At 40.6% G+C, this 21,670-nt stretch overlaps 2 protein-coding genes across 10 annotated transcripts in view; both read right to left on the bottom strand.

The window, feature by feature from the left end:
* Positions 1 to 25: 25 nt before the first annotated feature.
* On the bottom strand, positions 26 to 8,661 carry LOC120546308 (EF-hand domain-containing protein 1-like). The gene is made up of 10 exons (XM_039781163.1): positions 8,515 to 8,661; positions 6,161 to 6,379; positions 5,763 to 6,050; positions 4,957 to 5,109; positions 4,271 to 4,463; positions 2,580 to 2,803; positions 2,287 to 2,427; positions 1,178 to 1,385; positions 760 to 936; positions 26 to 656 (listed from the first exon to the last, which is right to left on the bottom strand). Exons 1-10 carry the CDS (start codon positions 8,569 to 8,571, stop codon positions 538 to 540), a joined length of 1,779 nt encoding a protein of 592 aa, XP_039637097.1. The 5' UTR covers positions 8,572 to 8,661; the 3' UTR covers positions 26 to 537.
* Positions 8,662 to 9,693: 1,032 nt separating this feature from the next.
* The window catches only part of LOC120546953 (protein eva-1 homolog A), a 78,637-nt gene continuing 66,660 nt past the window's right edge, over positions 9,694 to 21,670 (bottom strand). For 3 of the 9 annotated variants that reach the window (XM_039782234.1, XM_039782242.1, XM_039782241.1), the window contains 3 exons: positions 15,753 to 15,887; positions 13,000 to 13,173; positions 9,694 to 11,718 (listed from right to left, as the gene is read on the bottom strand). In XM_039782234.1, coding sequence (XP_039638168.1) covers positions 11,339 to 11,718; positions 13,000 to 13,173; positions 15,753 to 15,887 — 689 coding nt within the window. In that variant the 3' untranslated portion in view covers positions 9,694 to 11,338. The other 6 variants (XM_039782237.1, XM_039782236.1, XM_039782238.1 and 3 more) reach the window with 5 other exon arrangements.

Below are 21,670 nucleotides of genomic sequence, written 5' to 3'. Positions count from 1 at the left end.
TGGCAACATTTTCAATCGTCTTCATAATGTTTTATTTTGCAGCAATGAAGAATTCATGCATTGCCAGTTGGTAAATAGAGACAAATGCATGCAGAATTACATAGACATTTTCTACATTTCCAATGTTCTTTCATAACACAGTAAACAGTGTGTTCAAGTGATTCTGAATTGGGTGTCTGCAGCTGGACTCAACCGAGGGTGGCACTGAGCATGGTGGAGTCCCATCACCTATGCTTTTAGCTAAATGCTAATTACAGCATGCTAAAAGTGTCCCTGGTTTGGTCTTCTGTTTGTTTTATGTTGCTGAGGGAACATAGTTTTCTAGATTAAAATGTACATTTGATTGCCCGCCTCAAACATAACTTTGTATTTTTGAAGTAGCCAATCAGATTTTAGGGTAGGCCTTGACCACCGCTTGGTAAATGCCCAAAGGTATTTTGAGCTCGATCTCACCAACAACAGTTGAGAAGCTGTCAGTTTTTGCCAAAACACTTTTTTCAAATCACCTTTTCTGCAGCAGGCCCAGTGTTTATTCTGTTACGAAAGATTCAGCAAGGACTTTGATTTATTTTGCTGTGATTTATTGGGGAGTGAATAACTTTTGAGGCAATCCAGCCTTCCCTCACATAATGAAGATGGCTCTGCTACATTGTCAACTGATAAAGAATGAAAAAAGCATGGGCATAAATTGTTGTTAGTCAAAACATTTTAAAAAAGTGGAAAAAAAATTATAATTAACAGAAAATTCTAGAGAATTACCTAGATGGCTGTTTCGATTTTTACCATTCTGGTCAGCTGGCTGGTTATTTGCAGTTGCCACACCCAGCTTCTGTCGCAAAGAATCCAGCGTCTGACACGGGATCTGGCGTGTGCTGGACTCCAGGTACGTCAGCACAAAGTGGTCAGCATTGGTCAACACAAAGCGGCGGCTGAAAACTACAAAAACAGACGAGAGAGGGAGGAGAAAGATGCCATCAGCTGAGATTTTAGGTTATGTTATTTATTGATGCTCTATTGGAAAATGAAATTAAACTCAATTATAATGTCTTCCTTAATGTATCGATGAAGACATGTATGGTACAGCAGCAACATGAGTTATACATTATGAATCAAAAATATTCCTTTAGGAAACCAAGACATAGTAAGTAAATACAGGCTGTTAAACTGAGAATGTTACCCTTCACAGTGGCTCCAATAGCGAAGTCTGCAGGTGAGTAGAACTCAGGTTTGTCCGCTGTAGAGCCTGGCTTGGGGACGTGTGTCTTTTTCAGGACCTGGCCACCGAGGATACCGGGGACGGGCTTTTCAAAAATACTGATCATGTCATCGGACGGGAAGTAGGACAGTATGAAACATCGGTCCTCATCTGCGTGATTCTGGGAGTCCTGGCATGTCAGTAACACAGGAGAAGCTTAAAGGTAGAATATGTAGTGAATATCGGCTTATTTGTAATCACGCATTGTTTAAAGTTGGCCCAAAGGTTCTTTGTTGACACCCCCAAACTCTCCCAAAGAAAAGAGGAAATACAGGCAGAGGGCGGCATCACTGCAGATCCAGACACCACTGCACACTTCTAGTAGGTTATAAGTGATGATTGAGAGGGATTACTTTTGTATTAGTCTATACATTGTTTTTGAGGAAAGCGTTGCATATCATACCTTTAAGCAAGGAGGGAAAGGATCTGTTTTGTCGATCGATGGCTTTGAGTTTCAGAGAATGCAATTTGGTGACTTGGTAATTACATATAACCAACTACTAGTCATTCAGAAGGTTAAAGGCCATTTTACAGTCGTGCGTAAAATCGACGGCGTAGCCTCGCAGACCCCTCTGCGTCTACGCCGTTCCCTACGCCGTAGCCTGACGCGCACCTCTCGAAAATGTAACTACACGTCGCAGCGGCGCACGTCGCTCGGCCGTGGCTTGGTAGCGTTGCATTTCCCCCGGCTCATTTCCTGGTTCTCCTTCTCCATAAACGTGAAATCAAGGGGAGGGTTAACTTTTCCTGCTACAGATTTCCCACCGTGGTCAGAAAACACAGGGGAGACCCTTTGTTTCTCTCACTATGACTCTAGAGTCGCTACTCGCTCCAAAGCTAATCGCCGTCACTCTCTCATTTCTCCCTCGCTCTACCACACACTCCCCACACGCACACACCAGCGCACAAGTATAAACATCAGGCCACTTACGTAGGCTAGCGAGAGCTCTGCGTGGAGCCTCCGCACAACTGTAAAACGGCCTTAAGTCAAAGAAGCAGCAAAAAACATGTTCTCACATATGTTGACTTACCAGTCTGGCACTGTAGCGCAACACTTTGTGTTGGTTTTCCAGCATCTTTAGCACATTCTTTTTGGGAGTCTTAGGAATTAAAGACAAACAATTCTGGAGCGAGTCTTCAAGTGAACCAAATCCATTATAGGGAGGAACCTCCTGTAATACGGACAGGATAGGGAAATGAATAAGAAAAAAATAATGATCTAGTATAATAATATAAAGTCACATACCCTCAGGCAATACAGTTTATATAGTTTCGTAAAAGGACAAGAAAAGACGAAGATGAAAAATACATTTCAGTTTCTCACCTTTCTCTCCTGAAGCAGGTCAGTCTTTTTTGGTACCCCTGAGGGTTTCATCTCCATATCAGGATGGTTCTTTTGGTAATACTCTTTAGTGAAGCCATCACAGTCATAAAGTAGGAAGCGACGGCCCATCAGCTTTATCGTCTGACCCACATGGAAGTCTTTGGGGGAGTAGTACTCATCTACTTCCGCTTTTGAAGCCTCCAGCACACAGCTGGGAAAGGTCTCTGGATACAAATAAGTAGAGTACTGTTATTGCTATTCATTTGTCTTTAAATCTGTTTTATGTGGTTTCTTTTTTTTTTAAATCAATTCTGCTTTTTTTCTGTAGTACAAAGAATTGTTGACATTGACAAAACATTATAACCCATACTCAATTACAGAGCAATATGATGTAAATTGTGCTGTAAATGTGATGTTACTTTTAAAATGAGAGTCACTTTACAAAGGCAGTCACTTTTACTGTACATGACTGGATGCAAAGAGACACCTGAACAATGCACTGTGTAAGATCTAATGCAATTACCTATATATGTCGGCTATGTCTGTAAATCATTCCTCTTGCACTACTGTACATATTGAATAATCCCTCCAATACTCACAATTTGCACCACTGTATATACTGTATAGTTATTTATTCTGTATTACCATAGCCTCCGCTCCTGTGGAACCAGCTCCCACTTTGGGTTTGAGGGGCAGACACCGTCACCACATTTAAGAGTAAACTGAAAACCCTCCTCTTTGATAAAGTTTGATTATAGTTAGGGAGTGAGGAGTTGCAGCATCCGCCTAACCGGCCCACCTGCTTCTCTTCGTAGTCATCAGTTTTATTTATTATATAATTAATAATATAGCGAGAGTAGAGGGAGGCAGGCCAGTACAGCCCGATCCGGTTGGGGAGAGTTCTAGCCCGACCAGGCACCTCTCTTTAACCTGCCTCTCTTAGTTATGCTATTATAATTCTAGACTGCCGGGGAAGCTCCTTCCTTCCTATGACACACTGAGCTGCTCTCTCATCTCTACTTGTTACTTTTGTATGCATCCTGTCCCAGAAATGCTTGTTACTAATCTAGCTCTGGGGAGTTTACTCGTCAGACACCGCCTACCAAGAGTCTGGGTCTGCCGAGGTTTCTTCCTAAAAGGGAGTTTTTCCTTGCCACTGTCGCAATAGCCACTGCTAATGCTTGCTCTTGAGGGAATTACTGTAATTGTTGGGGTTTTGGAATTTATAGAGTGTGGTCTAGACCTACTCTATCTGTAAAGTGTCTCGAGATAACTCTTGTTATGATTTGATACTATAAATAAAATTGAATTGAATTGAATTGAATAGCCATAGTCATAGCCTGTCCATACCTGTATATACTGTATAGTTATTTATTCTGTATTACCATAGCCAAAGTCATAGCCTGTCCATACCTGTAGTAATAGACATATATATATATATATATATATATATATATATATATATATATATATATATATATATATATATATATATATATATATATATATATATATATCATTTCATACTTTGCACTCTGTAAATACTGTATCATATGTTATTTAATCAATGCTTAAAGCACTTCTGGTTAGACGCTAACTACATTTCATTGCTATGTATTTCTGACATGTGCAATGATAACAAAGAATCTAATCTAATCTAAAGGTGACACAGACACAGTGTTTCATCTCACCAGACCCTGGTTTGATTTTCTTGGGTAGCTTCAGTCTGTGCATCAGGATAGGGAAGGGATCGCGTCCGCTGTTGGGTTCACGGACCGCGCTGACCCCCACTGTGTCGTCCGCCAGGTAATACTGGATGGTAACAGGCCTGTTGTCCCCGAACAGAGAGTCAGCATCTTCCCACAGGGCAAAGAAACGCAGCACCTGACCCGAAGAAGAAACTAGAATTGGTATGCAAAATGCAAAATCTCAATGTACAAAGACACCTTATAAACGATGCAAGATCACTTCACAATATCACTTATTTCAAACATTTCAGAGTTCAAAACACATTTACTGTATAGGTTGACTTTGCATTTTTGTGCATGTTTTATAAGAGTGGCAATTAACTTATACATTTAGCTTCACTTATAACTGTTGACACAGGCTCAATCTTATATTGAAGATATCCAGTATGAACACATACTTTAACAAATTGGAAATAGGACTGTTTTAGTTGAGCTAAGTGACCTAAACTGATAGCTGCAAAAGCCAAAATAACATCATGGCAGGTATAAAAAAAATATAGATAATTTTTCTTTTCTAAATAGCTTGAATAGGAGATGTTATTATACTCCTGATTATCTGTTAATAGCTGTCCAGATTAGGGTTTGTGATAATTGCCCAGTGAATTTGAAATTAAGGAAATTCCCTTTACCTTAGGATCCATGGTAAGAAACTGGTACCTGCTGTCAAATTGGGAGGGTGTTGTGTAGGCTGAGGGTTGTGAAGGCTGAGGGTTTTTGCGATGTTTGGCCTGAGGCATCGGCTCAGGGTCATTCAGAACAAAGCCCTCACTTTCCAAGAATTTCTATATATGATGAACGAGAGACATTCATATTTTTGTGTCAGACACAGAAAACAAAGATACATAATGCACTGTTAATGCATTCATACAGGGTGTGGTAGAATGTGCTAAATTTAGACTAATAGTGCTCTAGGTCACATTCACATGTTCAATTCGGAAACTCTGGGTTTTTAGAGTTGAGGGAGAATAAGCAGCTGAATGATAACAAAAGGCCTGTGTGTTTATTAAATAGATAACACCCCACGTACAGGGAAGACACTGTTGAATAAACAAGCACGCACACGCACACACACAACACACACACACACACACACACACACACCTTAGGATAGGCTCTACTGCAGTATGGTCAGGCTGACATTGTTTTAGTTCTGTGCTGAGGTGTAAGGGTTAATGACTGAGGTACACGAATGTGTTTAATGTGCCAGTAATATCTTCGTTTGCAGTGAAGGTCAGAGAAGCTCCAAATCTGGTAAAGAACTAAACTTACTGTAACACCTCCAGCATGAGTTAAATACTCCTTGAAAAGGCAGAAATCCTCTGAGTTAGGATGGCACTACAATATTAAATGCTTCTACATCAAAGTCTACTGAAACTTCTTCTAAGTCTCTGAATTTTGGCTTTCCAAAATTCTACGACACAGGGGAGTGTTGTACCTTTGTAAAAGCATCGCAATGTGTGATGTGGTACTTGATTCCGTGCACCTCCAGGTCCATGCCAATATTGAGGTCTGTCCACTGGTAATGCTGTCCATGTTCATTATTGGGCAGACGCTGGCGACTGACCCGTTTCCCCTGCGGCATCCCAGAATTCTCCACCATGGGCTCGACCATGGACATTGTGTCATCCTCAAGATAGTAGTTAATTACCACGGGACGCACACAGAACTCCTCTTCAGCTGAAAAGGGGATATTTTCATGAAAGTATGCATAGTAGCACAACACCTACAAGACAAGAGGGTGGTGAAGAAGAGACAAACAAGAAATTAATTGGACAATTGGTTGAACAGCAACATCTTGAAAAACAAAAACTGGTCTTCTAGGCCTTATTGTACCTTCTTGTCAAGGGCCACATAGGCTGGGATGAATTCTTTTACTACGCTCTGTTCAAAGGAACCATAAGAGACGTCTGGTGTCAAGGAAAACTCACTGATCTCTTGTTGGATCAACTTCTCTGATAAAAGAAGATCCTGTTCAATGCCCACAGTGGGTTTACGGCGGAAAGCATAGCCATTCTTAAAGTCCAGTGTCTGGGGACGATGGAAGGCTGACTTCTGCAGAGAAAGACCATTGAGGAGGGAATACATTAACTCTGGTAAATCACAATACAAATCCATCTCCAATCACATCACATTGCGATTCATATGAAATGTTACATAAATATCAACCATGAAGTTAAAACATGTGAGCCCACAGTTACACTAAGCCTTGCTGAACTTTTATTGCACGTATGAGACTAAAACTATTCAAATGGTGTTGTAGTGCTTCGGCCCGTCTTTAAGGGCTGCCATACGCTTTGCAAGCCACCAGATGTCCCTGTTTGCGCTGTGTTTGAAGCCCCAAAGCTTTAAATCTTCTTCGGCACAAATAGAAAGAAAGCCCCAAAGCTTCATAAGGTTATATTCACCCATCATTATAATAAAAACAACAGTAACAATGACTATCACATGAATAATTATAAAAAATAATGGTCACAATGTTAACAGTTACAGTAGTTAACTGAATGGCAGTATATAGATGTGGTATTTTAATGCAGGCAAAATAAAACAAGGCAAAATCATAGACTGTAAAAATAATTGGTAATAATTACATTTTACAGTCTATGGGCAAAATACATCAAAGTGATTGCTGAGAGAAAAGATAAGGCACTGTGATTAGGCTAATCAAGCCTGTCTGTTGGCCTGGTCTGGAGCAGGCTAGCTGCACAGAATAAATCTCCATGGTAACTTATGTGCCACTGCTTTCATGAAATCGATTCAGAATCAGAATAAGCACTAATGAGCAAGTAAGTGTGAACACATACAGTACAAGGAATTTGACTCTCTTTTTTGTTGCTCTCAATGTACATCCACAGAAATAGACATATGGCTAAAAACAAGGACAACAAAGCTTAACAAGGTAAACATAAACATTGTGAAGTCCACTGTCATCTTCAGAGTTTTGAGAAGGTTCATTTCCAGGTTGTTATGACCACACCAGAGGGCTAGCTGTTCCAACTCCCATCTGTATGCAGATTTGTCAGCGTCCCGGATGAGGCCAATGACGTGTCCGTTGTGTCATCTGCAAATTTCAGGTGTTTAACAGACAGAAACACACTGACAGTGACACAGTCGTTGATGTAGAGGGACAAGAGCAGTGGGGATCGCACACATCCATAGGTGTGTGTGTGTGTGTGTGTGGGAACAGTGCTGATTCTGGGTGCTGGATGAGATTTTTTCCTCCGGTCTGTCATGGAGTTTGTGATCACCTGACAGGTTGGCGCTGGGACAGTGAGCTGGATGAGTTTGGTGTGGTCAGTGCTGATGGTCCAGGTGCTGGCTGACAGTATCCTGAGCGCAGGGGGGCAGTGTGTGTGTGTGTGTGTATGTGTGTGTGTGTGTGTGTGTGTGTGTTGTGTATGTATGTATTGGTTGTTTGATGTCAGATAAGATGTGGGCTTATCAAACCTGCAGTAAAACCCAATCAGGTAATCGGCCAGGTGATGGGTCCTACAGTGTGAGGGGATGGCTGACTGTAGTTGGTAATGTCCTGCAGGCCTCTCTACACAGACGCGGAGTTGTTGACTGAGAACTTGTTTTTTTCAGCTTTTCTCTCGTCAGTGTGTTTCTGGCCTGGTTGTAAAATAGTCTGCCCCCACTTCTGTAGGGCAGGCCTCCTCCTTGGCATGACAAAGCTGCCTGAGTTTTGCTGTGATCCAGGGTTAATGATTGCTGAATGTGTAGAAGGTTTAAGGCGGCACACACGTCTTCACAAAAACTGATGTAAGGTGTCAGTTCATCCAGATCCGTAGCTGGAGCCTCAAAACCCTCCTATCAGTGCAGTGAAAGCAGGCCGGTAACTATCTAAATTCAGCCAGGATAACTGGAAAACTCCGGTTTTGTGAAATAACCATCTGTACATTATAATGGAATACAATACAACCCTGGAATAAACACTTCAGATAATTTCATCTCGCAAATTTTAGCTAATAGCATCCTAAGTCAGGTCCAGTTATTGGACATTAGAACTGGAAGAACTCTGTTTGCATTATAGAAAGAGAATAACAGCACATTTTCTTTTAAATGTGACTAATAGTAGTAAAACGTCAGAGCCTTAGCTACCTATCATAATTTAAACTGTTAGCTAGCTAGCCAAGGTTAGCCACTTTTATGTTCAACTTTTCCTATCTAACGTTAATTTACATGCTTACCGTAACATCCCGAAAGGTGTTTCCTGGTAAAAATGGTAGGCCATGGTTCCAAGACATTGTCGGTCTTAAAGTACGTTATTTTTTTGTTTAATATGTCTTTATCGCCACAAAACCTGTAACAGTTTACTTTTCGTGATTTGTGTTAATAATTTGTTTTTTTTTACCGCGTTAACTGGTCGTAAATCTACGGTATCCATGGAAACGGCACGGCACAGCAACGATATAAAAAAGTAGCTTAACACATATTTCTGAAAACCTAAGTAAATAAAATAATGTCCAGGATGATATAAAGTTGTTTTTTTAATTAGCTTACGTGCTATCCAATCCAATTAACGTTAGTTGTCAGAAAAACATTTTGCATATAAATAACTTTATCATAAATGGTAGACTTCATAGGCTACACACTTAATTTAAATTGAAGAGCTCTTTCTTCACCACCAAGGGTCGAGCAACACTATGCATCTCACCGATAGAAATGCCCACAGGTCATCCATCAGTTCACATCTTGTGATTTTGTGATGACATTATTGTACAATGTGTTAACTCGATAGGCTATGTAATATCACATTATTATGAGATTAGAGCAGTTCCTTTTCTCGGAGTACCACAGTACAGAGCAAATATTGTGCATATTTGAAGTGACCGGGCCACGGCCATGACAATTAACAAATGATTAATGAATTGAAATAGGCTAACATAAGAGGACTGACAGTGGGATGTGTGATCAGCAAGTGAAGTAGTGTGAGTGGGTGCATGAGTGAAATAAAACCTACTGTAGCCTATCTTCAGTGTTGTATGGTGCAGCAACAAAAACCAAAACAGCAACCAAAAGCCACGATGAAGTGTCAGAAAGGAGAGAACACAACTCAACCCAAGAGGCTTTCAAAAGTTCACTCCTAGTGATTCAGTACACTGGAAAAGACGATTTTGCCCCGTCGTCAACATGCAAGGAAAGCTTCAGGAAAGCGCACAGGACTTCCTTCAGGCTGCTGTTCTGGGCCTGAAGGTGAGGGAGTGACTACCGGAGGACATGACCCATTCATCCAAACACTACTGCCAGCCAAGTCGTAGATGAAATGATGTCAACCCCTTCCCTTTCGGTAACGCAGGTCTCACACCAACAGGCACCTCACCCGCAAAACGTATAAATGTGCAGGTTTAAACAGAACAGTGGGCGAGTTATTTTGAACACAGTTTATTCCAAGCACAGGAGTCATAATTTGTTCTCACTTTACCAGCTTTCAGCACATTTTAACCCCATTCAAATTTAAACACAAGAACTGTCTTTATAAAAAAAAACTATATAGAGTGGCAGTCTTTATGTGGATGACCCTATGTCCTGTGTACTCTCAACTAAACTCTCAGTTATGAAAATATCAAGCTTTTTTTATGAAAACTATAATTATTCCTACGCTTGAATCCAGGGCAGCGCAAACAGAGCTGGATTGACAATAGCTTATTTTATTAAACTGGTAACTTGATTCAAGAGAAGCAGGTTGCACGTCCACTGTGAACCTTTTTTCAGTGCTGGTTCCTTCTCCAGACGAGCAGCGATTACCACAAGCATCAGGTTTAGCACTGGTATCTTTGAAATAAGGGCACTGTTGACACAAAACCTGAAAAATTATTTCTAGCAAATTCACTGGTACAAAATTGGCATATTCTGGTTACGTACATTTACATCTGGGGACAACAGCAAGTGCAACGTGTGACAGAGACAAATTTTACACATGGTCCACAGTAATGACAAAAGGGGAATACATATATTATAAGAAAACAATTGGGATATCCAATTAATAAATCATTTGACCAGTTATTGGGTTATACTGTACATTAGCTGCACTCTTGACAACAGTGACTTAATAGCTAGAAAAGGCACTGCACTGTGAATTAAACATACTGTATCAAAAATAAGGATAAATCACTAAACCTCTTTGAGGCTCTTTATATGATATTTCTATTTCTTTTTCTTTAAATGCTGACATTAGCTGTTTAAATGGGCTGATCCCCTTCTTAGGAAGAAAATACATCAACCGAACACAGAAACACTAGGATTGCATCCCTGAGGTGCCAGACAACCTTCGCCAAGTATAAAAATATCTAATTAATAAACCATACTTGAGAACAAAAATACACAACATCAATAAACTATTAAATATTATAAAATAGATTTCATAAGGGTTGAGATGAATTCCCCATCAAAAATATCTTTTGGTTTTATATAGTTCAAAAGGCAGCATGGTTATTTACTGTGGAAAGATTGTCTTACATTGTCCCATTGTACACCTTTTTCTGCTTCATGCTCCTCCTCTGTGAAGTCCACACATGAATACTGGAGGGTGCTGAGCATAAAGCTCCAAGTGTCACAGTCTTATGCAGGAAAGCAGACGCATCTGAGGCCTTGGTCCTTCAGTCACCATGTAGTCTCTACAGGCCTATGTGTCTAAGGCAGCTAACCCATAAATCCCCACTTCAAAAAGGCCTGCTGAGGTCACGGGCAAGGCAGTGTAGCCTTTCACCCCTCGCTTCCGGCAGAAAGAGGTGAGCTTACCATGCAGAGCGGGAGCTTATTCTCTTACTGAATGGGGTACAGCTTATGATACCCAGAGGAATATGCAAACCAGCAGAGAGGGAGGTCATTCTTCCTAAGTCTGCAATACCTGCCACTGTTCTCATCAGTGTGAGTCCACAGTTTTCATGCTTGCTTATAAAGCTTCATGAGGGCCATGCCTCTTGCCCCTTCCAAGCCAAGTGCGTCCTAAAAAATGTTCAAGTACGCTTTTCTATATATATATAAAAAAAAAAGAAAGCCCATTAGCAGTCCTCAGTAATACCGATTGAGGCTCCGTGTCCCGGGGATGTCAGGCTGCCCGTTCATCCAGATCTCTCGGATGATTCGCTCCCTCTCCTCGAGCCTCTGCGCTCTCTCCAGCTCTTCCGCCGACGTGAACACGTTCATGTTTAGCGTGCGTTCGAATCGCCGGTGCCGTCGCGCCGACAGATCCGAGGTAGTGTCCCAGTCCGAGTCCGAGTCGCTGGAATCGGAGGACGAGTCAGCGGGGCGTGCTCGTTTCTTGGCGGGAGGCCGCTGGCGGGGCTGGCAGTCAGTGCGACAAGAGATCTGGACAACCAGAGCGAAGAGCGTGAGAAAGAGGCCCAGACACACACCACAGACGAAGAAGAGCGCCGCCCTCTCTGGGTGGTCTGTTATGGAGGAAATAGACAGAACAAGAAGTGCTACATTTAGTTGATTACTGTAAGAACACATGTCAAACATGTAATTGGATCTTTATGTCTGATGTCTTTTATGTTATAAAGAATGTCACCTGATGGCTCACTCACTATGATGAACAATATCTGCAGACTTACAGCTTGGTGCCTTGGTTTGACAAAAATGTCTCACAGATTCTAACCCTGCTGTGTACTGCACTTCTCCTTCCCCTCGTCTTCAGAAAGGGACTTTCACACGTTGTTCATGTTGGTTAATGTGTTCCACCAACTCAAGCTGCAGGTGGACAAGGGCTGCTCGTCCTCTACCTCTAAATAGGATTTGTCTTTCACTACTGACTGAACTAAAGTGAGACATATTCCATTCATCTAAGACTGCGGAAATGGCTCATGTCATTTTCAGGCTTGATTACTGTAACTGCTCTTTGCTGGCTTTCATACATGTTCATAGACACTCATCCAGATGGTGGTAGTCTTGCTTGTCTTCAACCTAAAGTTCTCCTTATGCGTTACAATCCCAGCCATACACTGTGACTCAGCTCAGTATCTTTTCAGATCATGAGACCCCCCAAGTTCCAAATTAAAAGTGGAATAAACTGCAACTATTAGTAAAACATGTTTTAAACAGATTCAGCTTAAGTTTTCCTCAAAAAAAAAAAAAAAAAAGACCACACTTAGAGAGACCAAGACTTATTTTGATTGGTGTAATATTCCTCAATAAAATGCATTCTATGAATGCAGATCATAAAACTTTATGGCAGCTTACAAATATGAGAAAACTGGAGTTAGAACATATGTTCAGCTTCCATTACAAATTACAGTGTATGTTTATTTGACTGTATAACTTATGCATTTCACTATGTATAAACTGTTTATTTGAGGTAATAAAACAGGAAGTATCCAAAGTAGTGCAGCGTGTGTTATAGTAGCTGAAGCAGGTGACTGACAGTGTGTGTATGTAGCGGTTATCCCTGCCTAACGTCTGCATTCCTCTGGCCCACGTTTACCCACCTTTCAGTCCCAGGAAAAAGGAAACAGGTTTTATTTTTTACAAAAGATAGCATGCCACACACATTACAACACATGAAACGCTGCACTCAAATCACTGTCTGAATACTAATCTAGAGCTAATATGGCCCTTTAATATAATAATCCAGCCCTGTTCTCGAAAGATCGGTCAGGTTAAGGTCTCTAACTTACCTGCATCTTTAGGCTACTCGTGTGATGTCACACAAGATTATATGAATGTTGCCTTACCTGATATGTAAGTATAGGCTGCCAGTGCGTTGCTGATGAGGGCCATGTTGGCGCTAGAGGTGGAGTTGATAATGGGATTCATGGCTGGGGGCGGCAGTGGACTTTCTCCTCCACCTCCTCCTCCTTCTGAAAACTTCTCCTCGTTGGGGTTAGTCTCCCTAATCTTCTTCCTATCTGCAAAAGCAGAAAAGTTTATTTAGACAGACAGACAGACAGACACACACACACACAGCTGTTTTCCTTTGTGGATAGAACATGACTACACTGAGTTCAAGGAGAATGTTTCAAACATTTCAGTACCACACTGGTTAGGTCATTTACAGTAAAGTCTGAGTATTTTGTCTCTGAGGTACTGTGACTACAGCATTCAGACCACTGAGTCATCCCAAGTCTCTCACTCGATTTTAGGAGATACGCTTCTGTAAGAAAAGATGCATTACGCATAAAGACGCACACATGTTCACAGAGCGGTGTGTGATTCAGAAGATAATAGAACATCTGTATTTGTCAAACTCATTCTGACTCAGGTCATTAAGAGGATCACATGGGAAAAGTTCGCACTTTGGCAACATTTCAAAAGCTTCCCCAAAATCTCCGAAAACAATCTATTTATAGATGAGAACAACTGTTTCCCCCTCTGGATTTTCATCACAGTATGACTTCTACACCCTGGCTTGTGTTGTGTATGCAAGAGTCGAGGAGCTGAGATGAGAGAAAAGAGAAACACAGAGTGATTTGATTACCTAGAGTTATACTCATTTTCTGACTATAGTCTCATCTAGTTAACCTGAAGAAGTGTTTAGGTGGGATATGGAACTACTAAACCTTCAGATAAAACGACCAAAAAGGGAAATTCACTTCAATGTCTGCATAGTCATATTGACATGCTTGATTGTTTTTGTCGGTGTAGGTGAGCATGCTTCGGTTAACGATCACACACACCAATGACCTCTAATTGTAGAGTCTCTTAAGGTGTGTCAGACTCTCTTTATCTGATAAAAGCAGTTTAGACTGGAATTGCTTACTGAGGAGATAAATGTTTCCACCTGGACCCACTGCTGTGGTGCACACGTCGGCTAACATTCAACCAACAGACCACAATCTCTCTTTCTAACACACTGGCAGATGAATCGTCAATAGAAAACACTTGCAGTGCTTGGAAATACAGAATACATAGCAATTGAAATGCAGTTGTTGCTCTTTTGATTGAATACTTTTAACATGCTACACTCAGGTAAAGCCATTATTAATAAATATCTAAATTAACCAATGGCATTTTAACAATAATAAATGCTGCATCTGTGTTGGCACAAAAATGATCTGCCTCAGATAGAGTGATATACAGTATTTAGAAACTATTTATGTATTTAGCTTCAGCAAAAGAGGTATGTTAAGAACGGACATAAATAGAAACTGAGTAGTTATGGGTATAGCTGTTATCATGGCTTAAGAGACAAAAAAAAAAACACTGTAGCGGCCAAATGATCTCTGGGAATTGCAGTGCAGGAACAGCCCAGCAACAAGAAGTTAGGACCAAAGATGGAGAGACGATACATAAGTCAGAATCTTGTGGTTTACAACTTTAACGGTTCTAACAGGTCGAATTCACAAAGTTTTATTTTAAATTCTAGACAAAATCCACAATGTTATCAAAGACACAAATAAGCCAGGCTGAAATTTGGGGGCAAACAGATCATTTTCATTTGATATGAGAATGCTGCCATGACATTTTGGACTTTAATAATTAAGTCAATGTAAGCATCACATAGCTCTAATAAATTGTAAAAAAAAAAAAAAGAAAAAATACAACAACCCCCCATAAATACATATGAAAGTTGAGTAAAAGGAGATTGAAGGATACAGATTCGACGTATGACGTCACATCAACTGTCTAATCTTACTCTCGGCAAGAAAGCGATTGAGTGTAATTCCCAAAATGCTGAACTATGCCTTTAAGAAGTATGTTGTGAAAATGGTGATCCAGCTGTTTAGTCAAATATCTGTTTCTTCACGCCCATCGCTCTATCCAGTTAAAAATAAACAAAGAGAAATGAGACGAAGGAACTGAAAAGATCAGGATACCGGTATTTACAGTAAAATGTTTCTTGTTCCGCCTTCATATGTTTCATTCCCTATCTGAACATCAGAGATGGAAACAGGTTTTTCTAGATGAGCTTTAAGTGAAGTGTTTGAAGCAAGGAAGTGAAGCTATTCATGCGTCAGCAGCACACATCTCCTGTCTGCTCCCTCTCTTAACTCCTCATTCACTCGTCTATCCTCCTAATCAGTACAGAGCCGGTAGCTCAGCAGAGTAATTAGTGAGCTGGATGCAGGCCACCATCCCTCATGAATAAAGCTTTGTTTAAGTTTCCTTCCTTGCTGGCGTCTCCTTTTTCTTTACTCTTTCATTTCATTGTTCTTGCTCTGTCTTCTCCCTCCTTCTCTTTATGGGAGTTAGACTGACTGATTTAGACTGTGGTCACATCATTGACTCTTGGAAAGCAGTATATTTTTAAGACCAATGATCATAAATGGTCCAAACCAATGGCTCTGCTTGGATACATATGGAAACAGTTGAACCCTGTGTAACTTTAAATATACATACATATATGCCCTGACTTGAGACCTGAATTACTGTTTCTGTTGATGCCTGGGAGGCCTTGGGACTGTTAAGTGTTAACTGCTCTCCACGGGAGGCCGTGAGTGTGTGACAATGTCTGTGAGAGTGAGGAAGCTTATGTTGTTTTGCTCACCTGGAACAGCGTCAGGGCTTTTGACTGAGCTTCCCTCCGGAGGACTGTCTCCCACTATGTTGGGGTCATGGGCGCTGGGTGGAGGGGAGTACACCGGCGGTCTGGGTCCCTGCTCCTGGAGCAACTTCTTTGGGACTACAAAGAGAAGGATAGGTGGAGCAAAGGAGGGGAGTTTGGGGGCGAGGGAATCAAAGAAAGATAGAGGATAATAAGATGATTGAAAAGGAGATGTATAGCAGTCATTTCTATTTCAGTTCTGCATAGAGCCTGGCCAATGTGGATTAGGCAATATGATCTGCTTAAATTTGTTCACTGTAGATATATCGGTACAAGCAGTAAGTCTGCAAATATTAAGGAAGAAATGAGAGTACATAGATATTTTACAGGTGGTATTCATTTTTGTTTTTGACCCTTTACGTTATATTTAAAAGATTAAAACCTGCAACAGATTGTTTTTGCCACTTTGGAAGTTCTCCTCCCTCATGTGCACACAGCTGTAAAGTCTATATTTCATGGGAGATTCTGAGTTGTGTTAATCTCACATTTTATTTAACGTGAAATGAAAGTGAAAACTTGGAGTATTACTGTAATGGAAGAGTAAAGAGCTCTTAATGAGACAGCATGATGGCTGTGATTCACACACTCTTCCTGACCTTGCACATGATTCCCGAAAGTTAGGCTGCTCTCGCCCCCTCATCCTCCTCCTCACCCCTTCACATCCCCCAACCTCACAGTGTCCTGTGAGTAAGGGAGTCTGCACTCTTTCCTCACAGACACAAACCCACAATGCAGTGGGCTATACATTCCTGCCCGCTCACGTGTGGTTTCGAGGTCCGGGCCACACTCCGGTCGCTGTGTTTGTATGCCCGGTCACATCACAGTGTCCGTCTGCTATTCTTGCATTTCCATTGCTCTGGACAAACAAATAAGTAGTGAAGAATAATCAGCTGCCTGGTTTTGCTGACATTAGTAGCACTAATAGTGAAACTGTGACATGTGATTTAGGGTAAAAATGGACTATTTATTTAAAAGCCAAATGAATAAACACACTGATCAAATTTCCAGAGACGGATTTTGGCAGTGGTCCAAGAGTCAATCAAAGTGCAGCAAGGAACGAAGCAGACCTCACAAAGCTCCCCTCCACTGGATACTACTTATGCTCTGGACATGTTACAAGATTTTTCCAATTGTAAGCAATGATGAAAAGAGACTGAGCAGGAACATTTAACTACGGACATTTACTGTACAGATTATATAATGACATACAGTACTTGCCTTTATTAGATAGTTGACCGTAGAGATTGACAGGATATACTGGGGGGTACATGGCAACTTAATTCATAAAAAAATAACGACAGACAATATATAATAGAGATTGATGCAGCTGTACAAGTCATTGTAAGTCAACTTACAATTAAGTATGATCATCATGCTAACTAAACTATTATATCTTGCAGTCTATTTTTCTGTGATATTTTCACACTAAAGAGATTAACTTGCTGCAGTCGTGATTTGTGCTGTGAAGCAGACTGAAAGAGTTAATAGCTTGGTTAATCTTTTAAAATTAGAGAAATGCAGGTGCAGGAAAGATTAACTATCAAGTTTGTCCTTGAGCCAATAAAAACGGTAAAGATTAAAATATCAACAATATTAATAGCGAAATTTCCAGTTGGAATTTAAGATATGGAATGTGCACACCAATAGATTATAAAAGTTTTAACCCAAAAGTAAAACATGTTTGATTGTGTCATTGCTAGATTGCACTGTATGAGAGAGATTGAGCCTTTCACTCACTCATGTAACAATTACAGCTGCATATACAGTATATAGTGCAACTACTGTGACTCTCTAATTGCGTAACTGGGTTCAAAAGTCGAGTAATGTGTTCCTTAAAACACTGACTTACTAAAATTACACAAATGTTCTTTCACTGCAGTGCAGCCAATGAGAAGAGTAATTGATTAACTTCTCTACTCTTATTTTGCCATACATGCTATCATACCAGCTGAACAAAGAGAGCTGTCTGGAGCAATGCACATGTGAGGAGAGGTTTTTGATCATATCTTACAGCAGGAACTCTGAGAGCCAATCAACAAAGCTGGTTTAACTGAAACTCACAGTCTTCAAAGAGCTCCGCTGAATCTGGTTCCAGCCTTTGCTTTTTCTACTTGCCATGAGCAAAAGGGGCAGGAGGTTGATGCCAGACTAATAGAAGTGGTAAATTATTTCTGGTCTTTGTTTTAATCTGCTTAGACGGGTTCACTGCACTGCATCAGGGTAATTCATATGGTGTTAGGTGAGTTGCCAGCTGTAGAAATGTATACTCTTACATTTAAATACCTTTCTGTAATTGCATCATCTCATGTGGCACACCGCATCAATCTGTCGCCTAAATAGGTTAAAAAACCATGAATTTGAAACCCCATTTTATCCAGGTCTGGTTGGCACAAACTAAATAAACAAAGTCCCCCCCATATGTGGAGGTTAAAAAAATGCAGAGAAATAAAGAAATGGGATTTAGCCTGGCAGCTCCCTCTGTCTTTCCTCATCAGTCTGACACTAATCATGGGTCTTAAAACTCCCCCACTGCCACACTGCCACCATCTCCATGCCACACCCTGATTACAGCCTTCTGATTGGCCCTAATTGGCTGCACATGTGGCCCAGGGTCACAGCTGAGAGACGTGTCCCAATGTCCCAATACATAGTATTTCAAATCCATACTGAAATGTATGTACTGCAAAAAAATAAGGCGATTTGGAACTCAGTGACTCTCACATTTTACACAATTAGGGGTTTATAATTGAGATACCTCTGCGCGTGCACACTCACAGCCACACCTGATACATTTGCATACATAAACCACACATGCATAGACACATAGTCTAACACACTTGTTTAACATCAGAATATCTATGCTTCCAAACAGCCATTTCCCATGTTTTTCTATGGGCTTACTTTGTTGGCAGAGGTTGGTACATTATAGTAAATTGACTGCTGCTTGTCTAAAAATAATTGTCAAAAAGCTAAAACCTCTCGAAGCAAACGGCCACAAACCACATTTAAGGAGCCAAGCAGTAAAAACTGAAACAGTGAAAGAGAGAAAGAAGAGTGCAAGGGAGAGAAACCGAGGACATAAATCACACTCTACAGCCTGCATTATAATGACATGGTCACATAAATGCATGGCAAATGAGTCTTAATATAACTCCACTAAATGGGACCGGGCCAGCACTGTACCTCTCTGAGCTCAGGACCGCCATGGGGAGCGAAGATACGAGGCGGGAAAGAGTGCCCATAACAATGGGCCGTGTTTACACTGGCAGAGCCGGCTTTGTTTTCACTGGGCTCTGCAGGCCAGTGTGTGTGTGTGTGTGTGTGTGTGTGTGCGCGTGCGCATGCATATGTGTATGTGCTTGTTTGTGGGCCATGTGCTGACCAATGCAGAACATAGTTGGGACAAAACCCTGTAAGCCAGAGGGGATATAATGAAATATTAAACCATGCTAAATCTGAGATGAGATCAGACCTGGGTCAATGTTTTAGGGCAACAGGGGGTCCGGGACCCCTAGGGGGTCCTCAGACTTACTGCAAATTATTGTTAAAAGTTGAAATTAGATTTATTTTTTGAAAATTAAAATATCGTAATATCTTAACATTAATCCAACATATTATTAGCAAATATAAATCAGCTTTTCTTTTTTTTTTTAAACAAACAAAAAAACATTAGATACTGGCCTCTAGGTAAAGTAGTCACTAAGGTAGCCATCCACAGTTACAGTTAAGGTTTTAAGGATTCACTGTGCCACATATATGTTTAACATTAAAAATTGATTTAAATAATCATGCCAATAACTATTATTTTGATAGCTTATGCAATAAAAAAAGGTATGTAAAAAGGCTTTAGGCTGCCCTACACGTTATTGTAGGCCCAGTTTAATATGCAACTTCATTTTATACAACATACTGTATGTAGTAGGGGGTCCCTGCTCTGTCTCGGTTTTCAGTAAAGGGGTCCTTGTCTTAAAAAAACGTTGAAGACTCCTGTTTTAGGGCATTCTTGCTCTTCTCTGCATTAGCTATCTGATATTTTGGCCCTAATAAATACAGCTTAATATACACTATGACTTTTCTGTGATGCACTCTAAGCTTATGTCTTAATGTGGTGACACTCATCTAAACTACACTATCTTGGGTGAACCAAAAATTATGTGCAACTTGAGCCAGGTCTGATTGAGATTTACTGTATATTCATAAAACTGCAGTGAAATATGGGAAGTGTGTGAGAAACTGTAAAATAGAGTGTGTACAACACACACTTTTGACACTAGATGGGATTCATTTGCACTCCCGAGGCCACACCTACATTGTTGTAACATAAAAAATATGGAGAGTTTTGTTCCAAATCAGATTTGAAAAAAAAACACAGGTATTTAGTGGATAACGTAAGTGCTTTGATGATAAAATGCACAACACTTTGGGTAATAATTTTCCCTTGAAGGGGTATAAAGCATTTTGGAAGAAAAGAGAAACAATGAAACAATGAGCTGGCATATGTGAACATATGTGTAAGAAGTCTGAGCAAAAGCGTCTGGTTTCAATCAGCACACAGCCAGTGCCTACTTAATCTACAACATTAAAGTGCTAAACATTAAAGACACAATATTCACTTGATACACACACACACACACACACACACACACACACAAACACACAAAGGCAATGCTTCAACAACTCAAATCAATGTTTATAGACACAATTAGACTCACAAAATGTTTTAGCTCTTTCTACTGCTTTCCACTCAGACACTACCAAGACAGGCATGCAGACATCTGCACGTTCACATTCACAAGCCCATCCACCCACACAACCATTTTTCACTGAGCTAATGGCATTCCTGTAGAACAACATGCAAGGTGAATAGGGCAGAAGCTGAAGGTGTTGATATTGCATTCCTTCTCTCTCCCTTCTCCTTTTTTCCCTCCAACCCCCAGCGTAACACTCTAACAGTATCCAGCTGACAGCGGCTGATTGGGCTCAAGTGTGTGTGAATGTTTGTGCACATTTGCAAGAATGTGACTCTATATTCAATATACACATACAATTGTGTATTGTTTACATGAATATGGCACAGTAAATAATAATGTGAGTGTATGTGTGAGTGGCTTAAAGAGATGCAACCCCCCCCCCCGACCTGAGCCAAGCTGGGCAAGTCATGTTTATCTTTTACCACAAATGAACTGCACTGCCTCGACCTCACACTGTGAATGGCTGCATGAGTGTCGACATATCTAAATGCATGCATGCTTGCATGACTAAGAGCGTGTCACAGGACATGATTAACACACTCATTCTCATCTTGTGTATAAAAAGCAGACCTGGTAATGAGACCTCTATCAAGGGACTGGTGGTTTAAGCTGAGGGCTTTTTCTGGTTCTGCTCCATTTTTATGTTAGTGTGGACAATCTAACCTCCTCTGCTACTTTATGAGTTTTGTTGTAAGTATCTGTGTGTGTGTGTGTGTGTGTGTGTGTCTAGTAGAGAGTTACAACATACATTGGGACTGCGGTAACCTTAAAGGAGGCTATAGCGGAGCACACCGGTGGTTAGTTGAAGGTTTTAGCCCATTAACTATAAACTAATCGAATTTACATGACTCTCAATTTTCCAAAGTATGCCATATATTTCAAATTAAATCCCCACCTTCAAGACAGCCATTGATTTACATTAATTTCACTAAACGATGCACAAGACATCTAGATAATTGTCTTTTTCATGCAATAGTGCAGCCATAAAAACAAGTGTTGGAACAGATACATGACATATTGCTGATATTTTAACATACTTGTCTTATAAACTTGAAGAGGTTGAATTTATAGATTAAGTTGCCTTTTAAAGCCTATAGACAAACGATGAAT

Source organism: Perca fluviatilis, chromosome 18 (assembly GCF_010015445.1).
Source record: "Perca fluviatilis chromosome 18, GENO_Pfluv_1.0, whole genome shotgun sequence".
Classification (NCBI taxonomy): domain Eukaryota; kingdom Metazoa; phylum Chordata; class Actinopteri; order Perciformes; family Percidae; genus Perca; species Perca fluviatilis.
The sequence above is the reverse complement of the archived record's forward strand: the minus strand, read 5'-3'. Positions and strand labels throughout refer to the sequence as shown.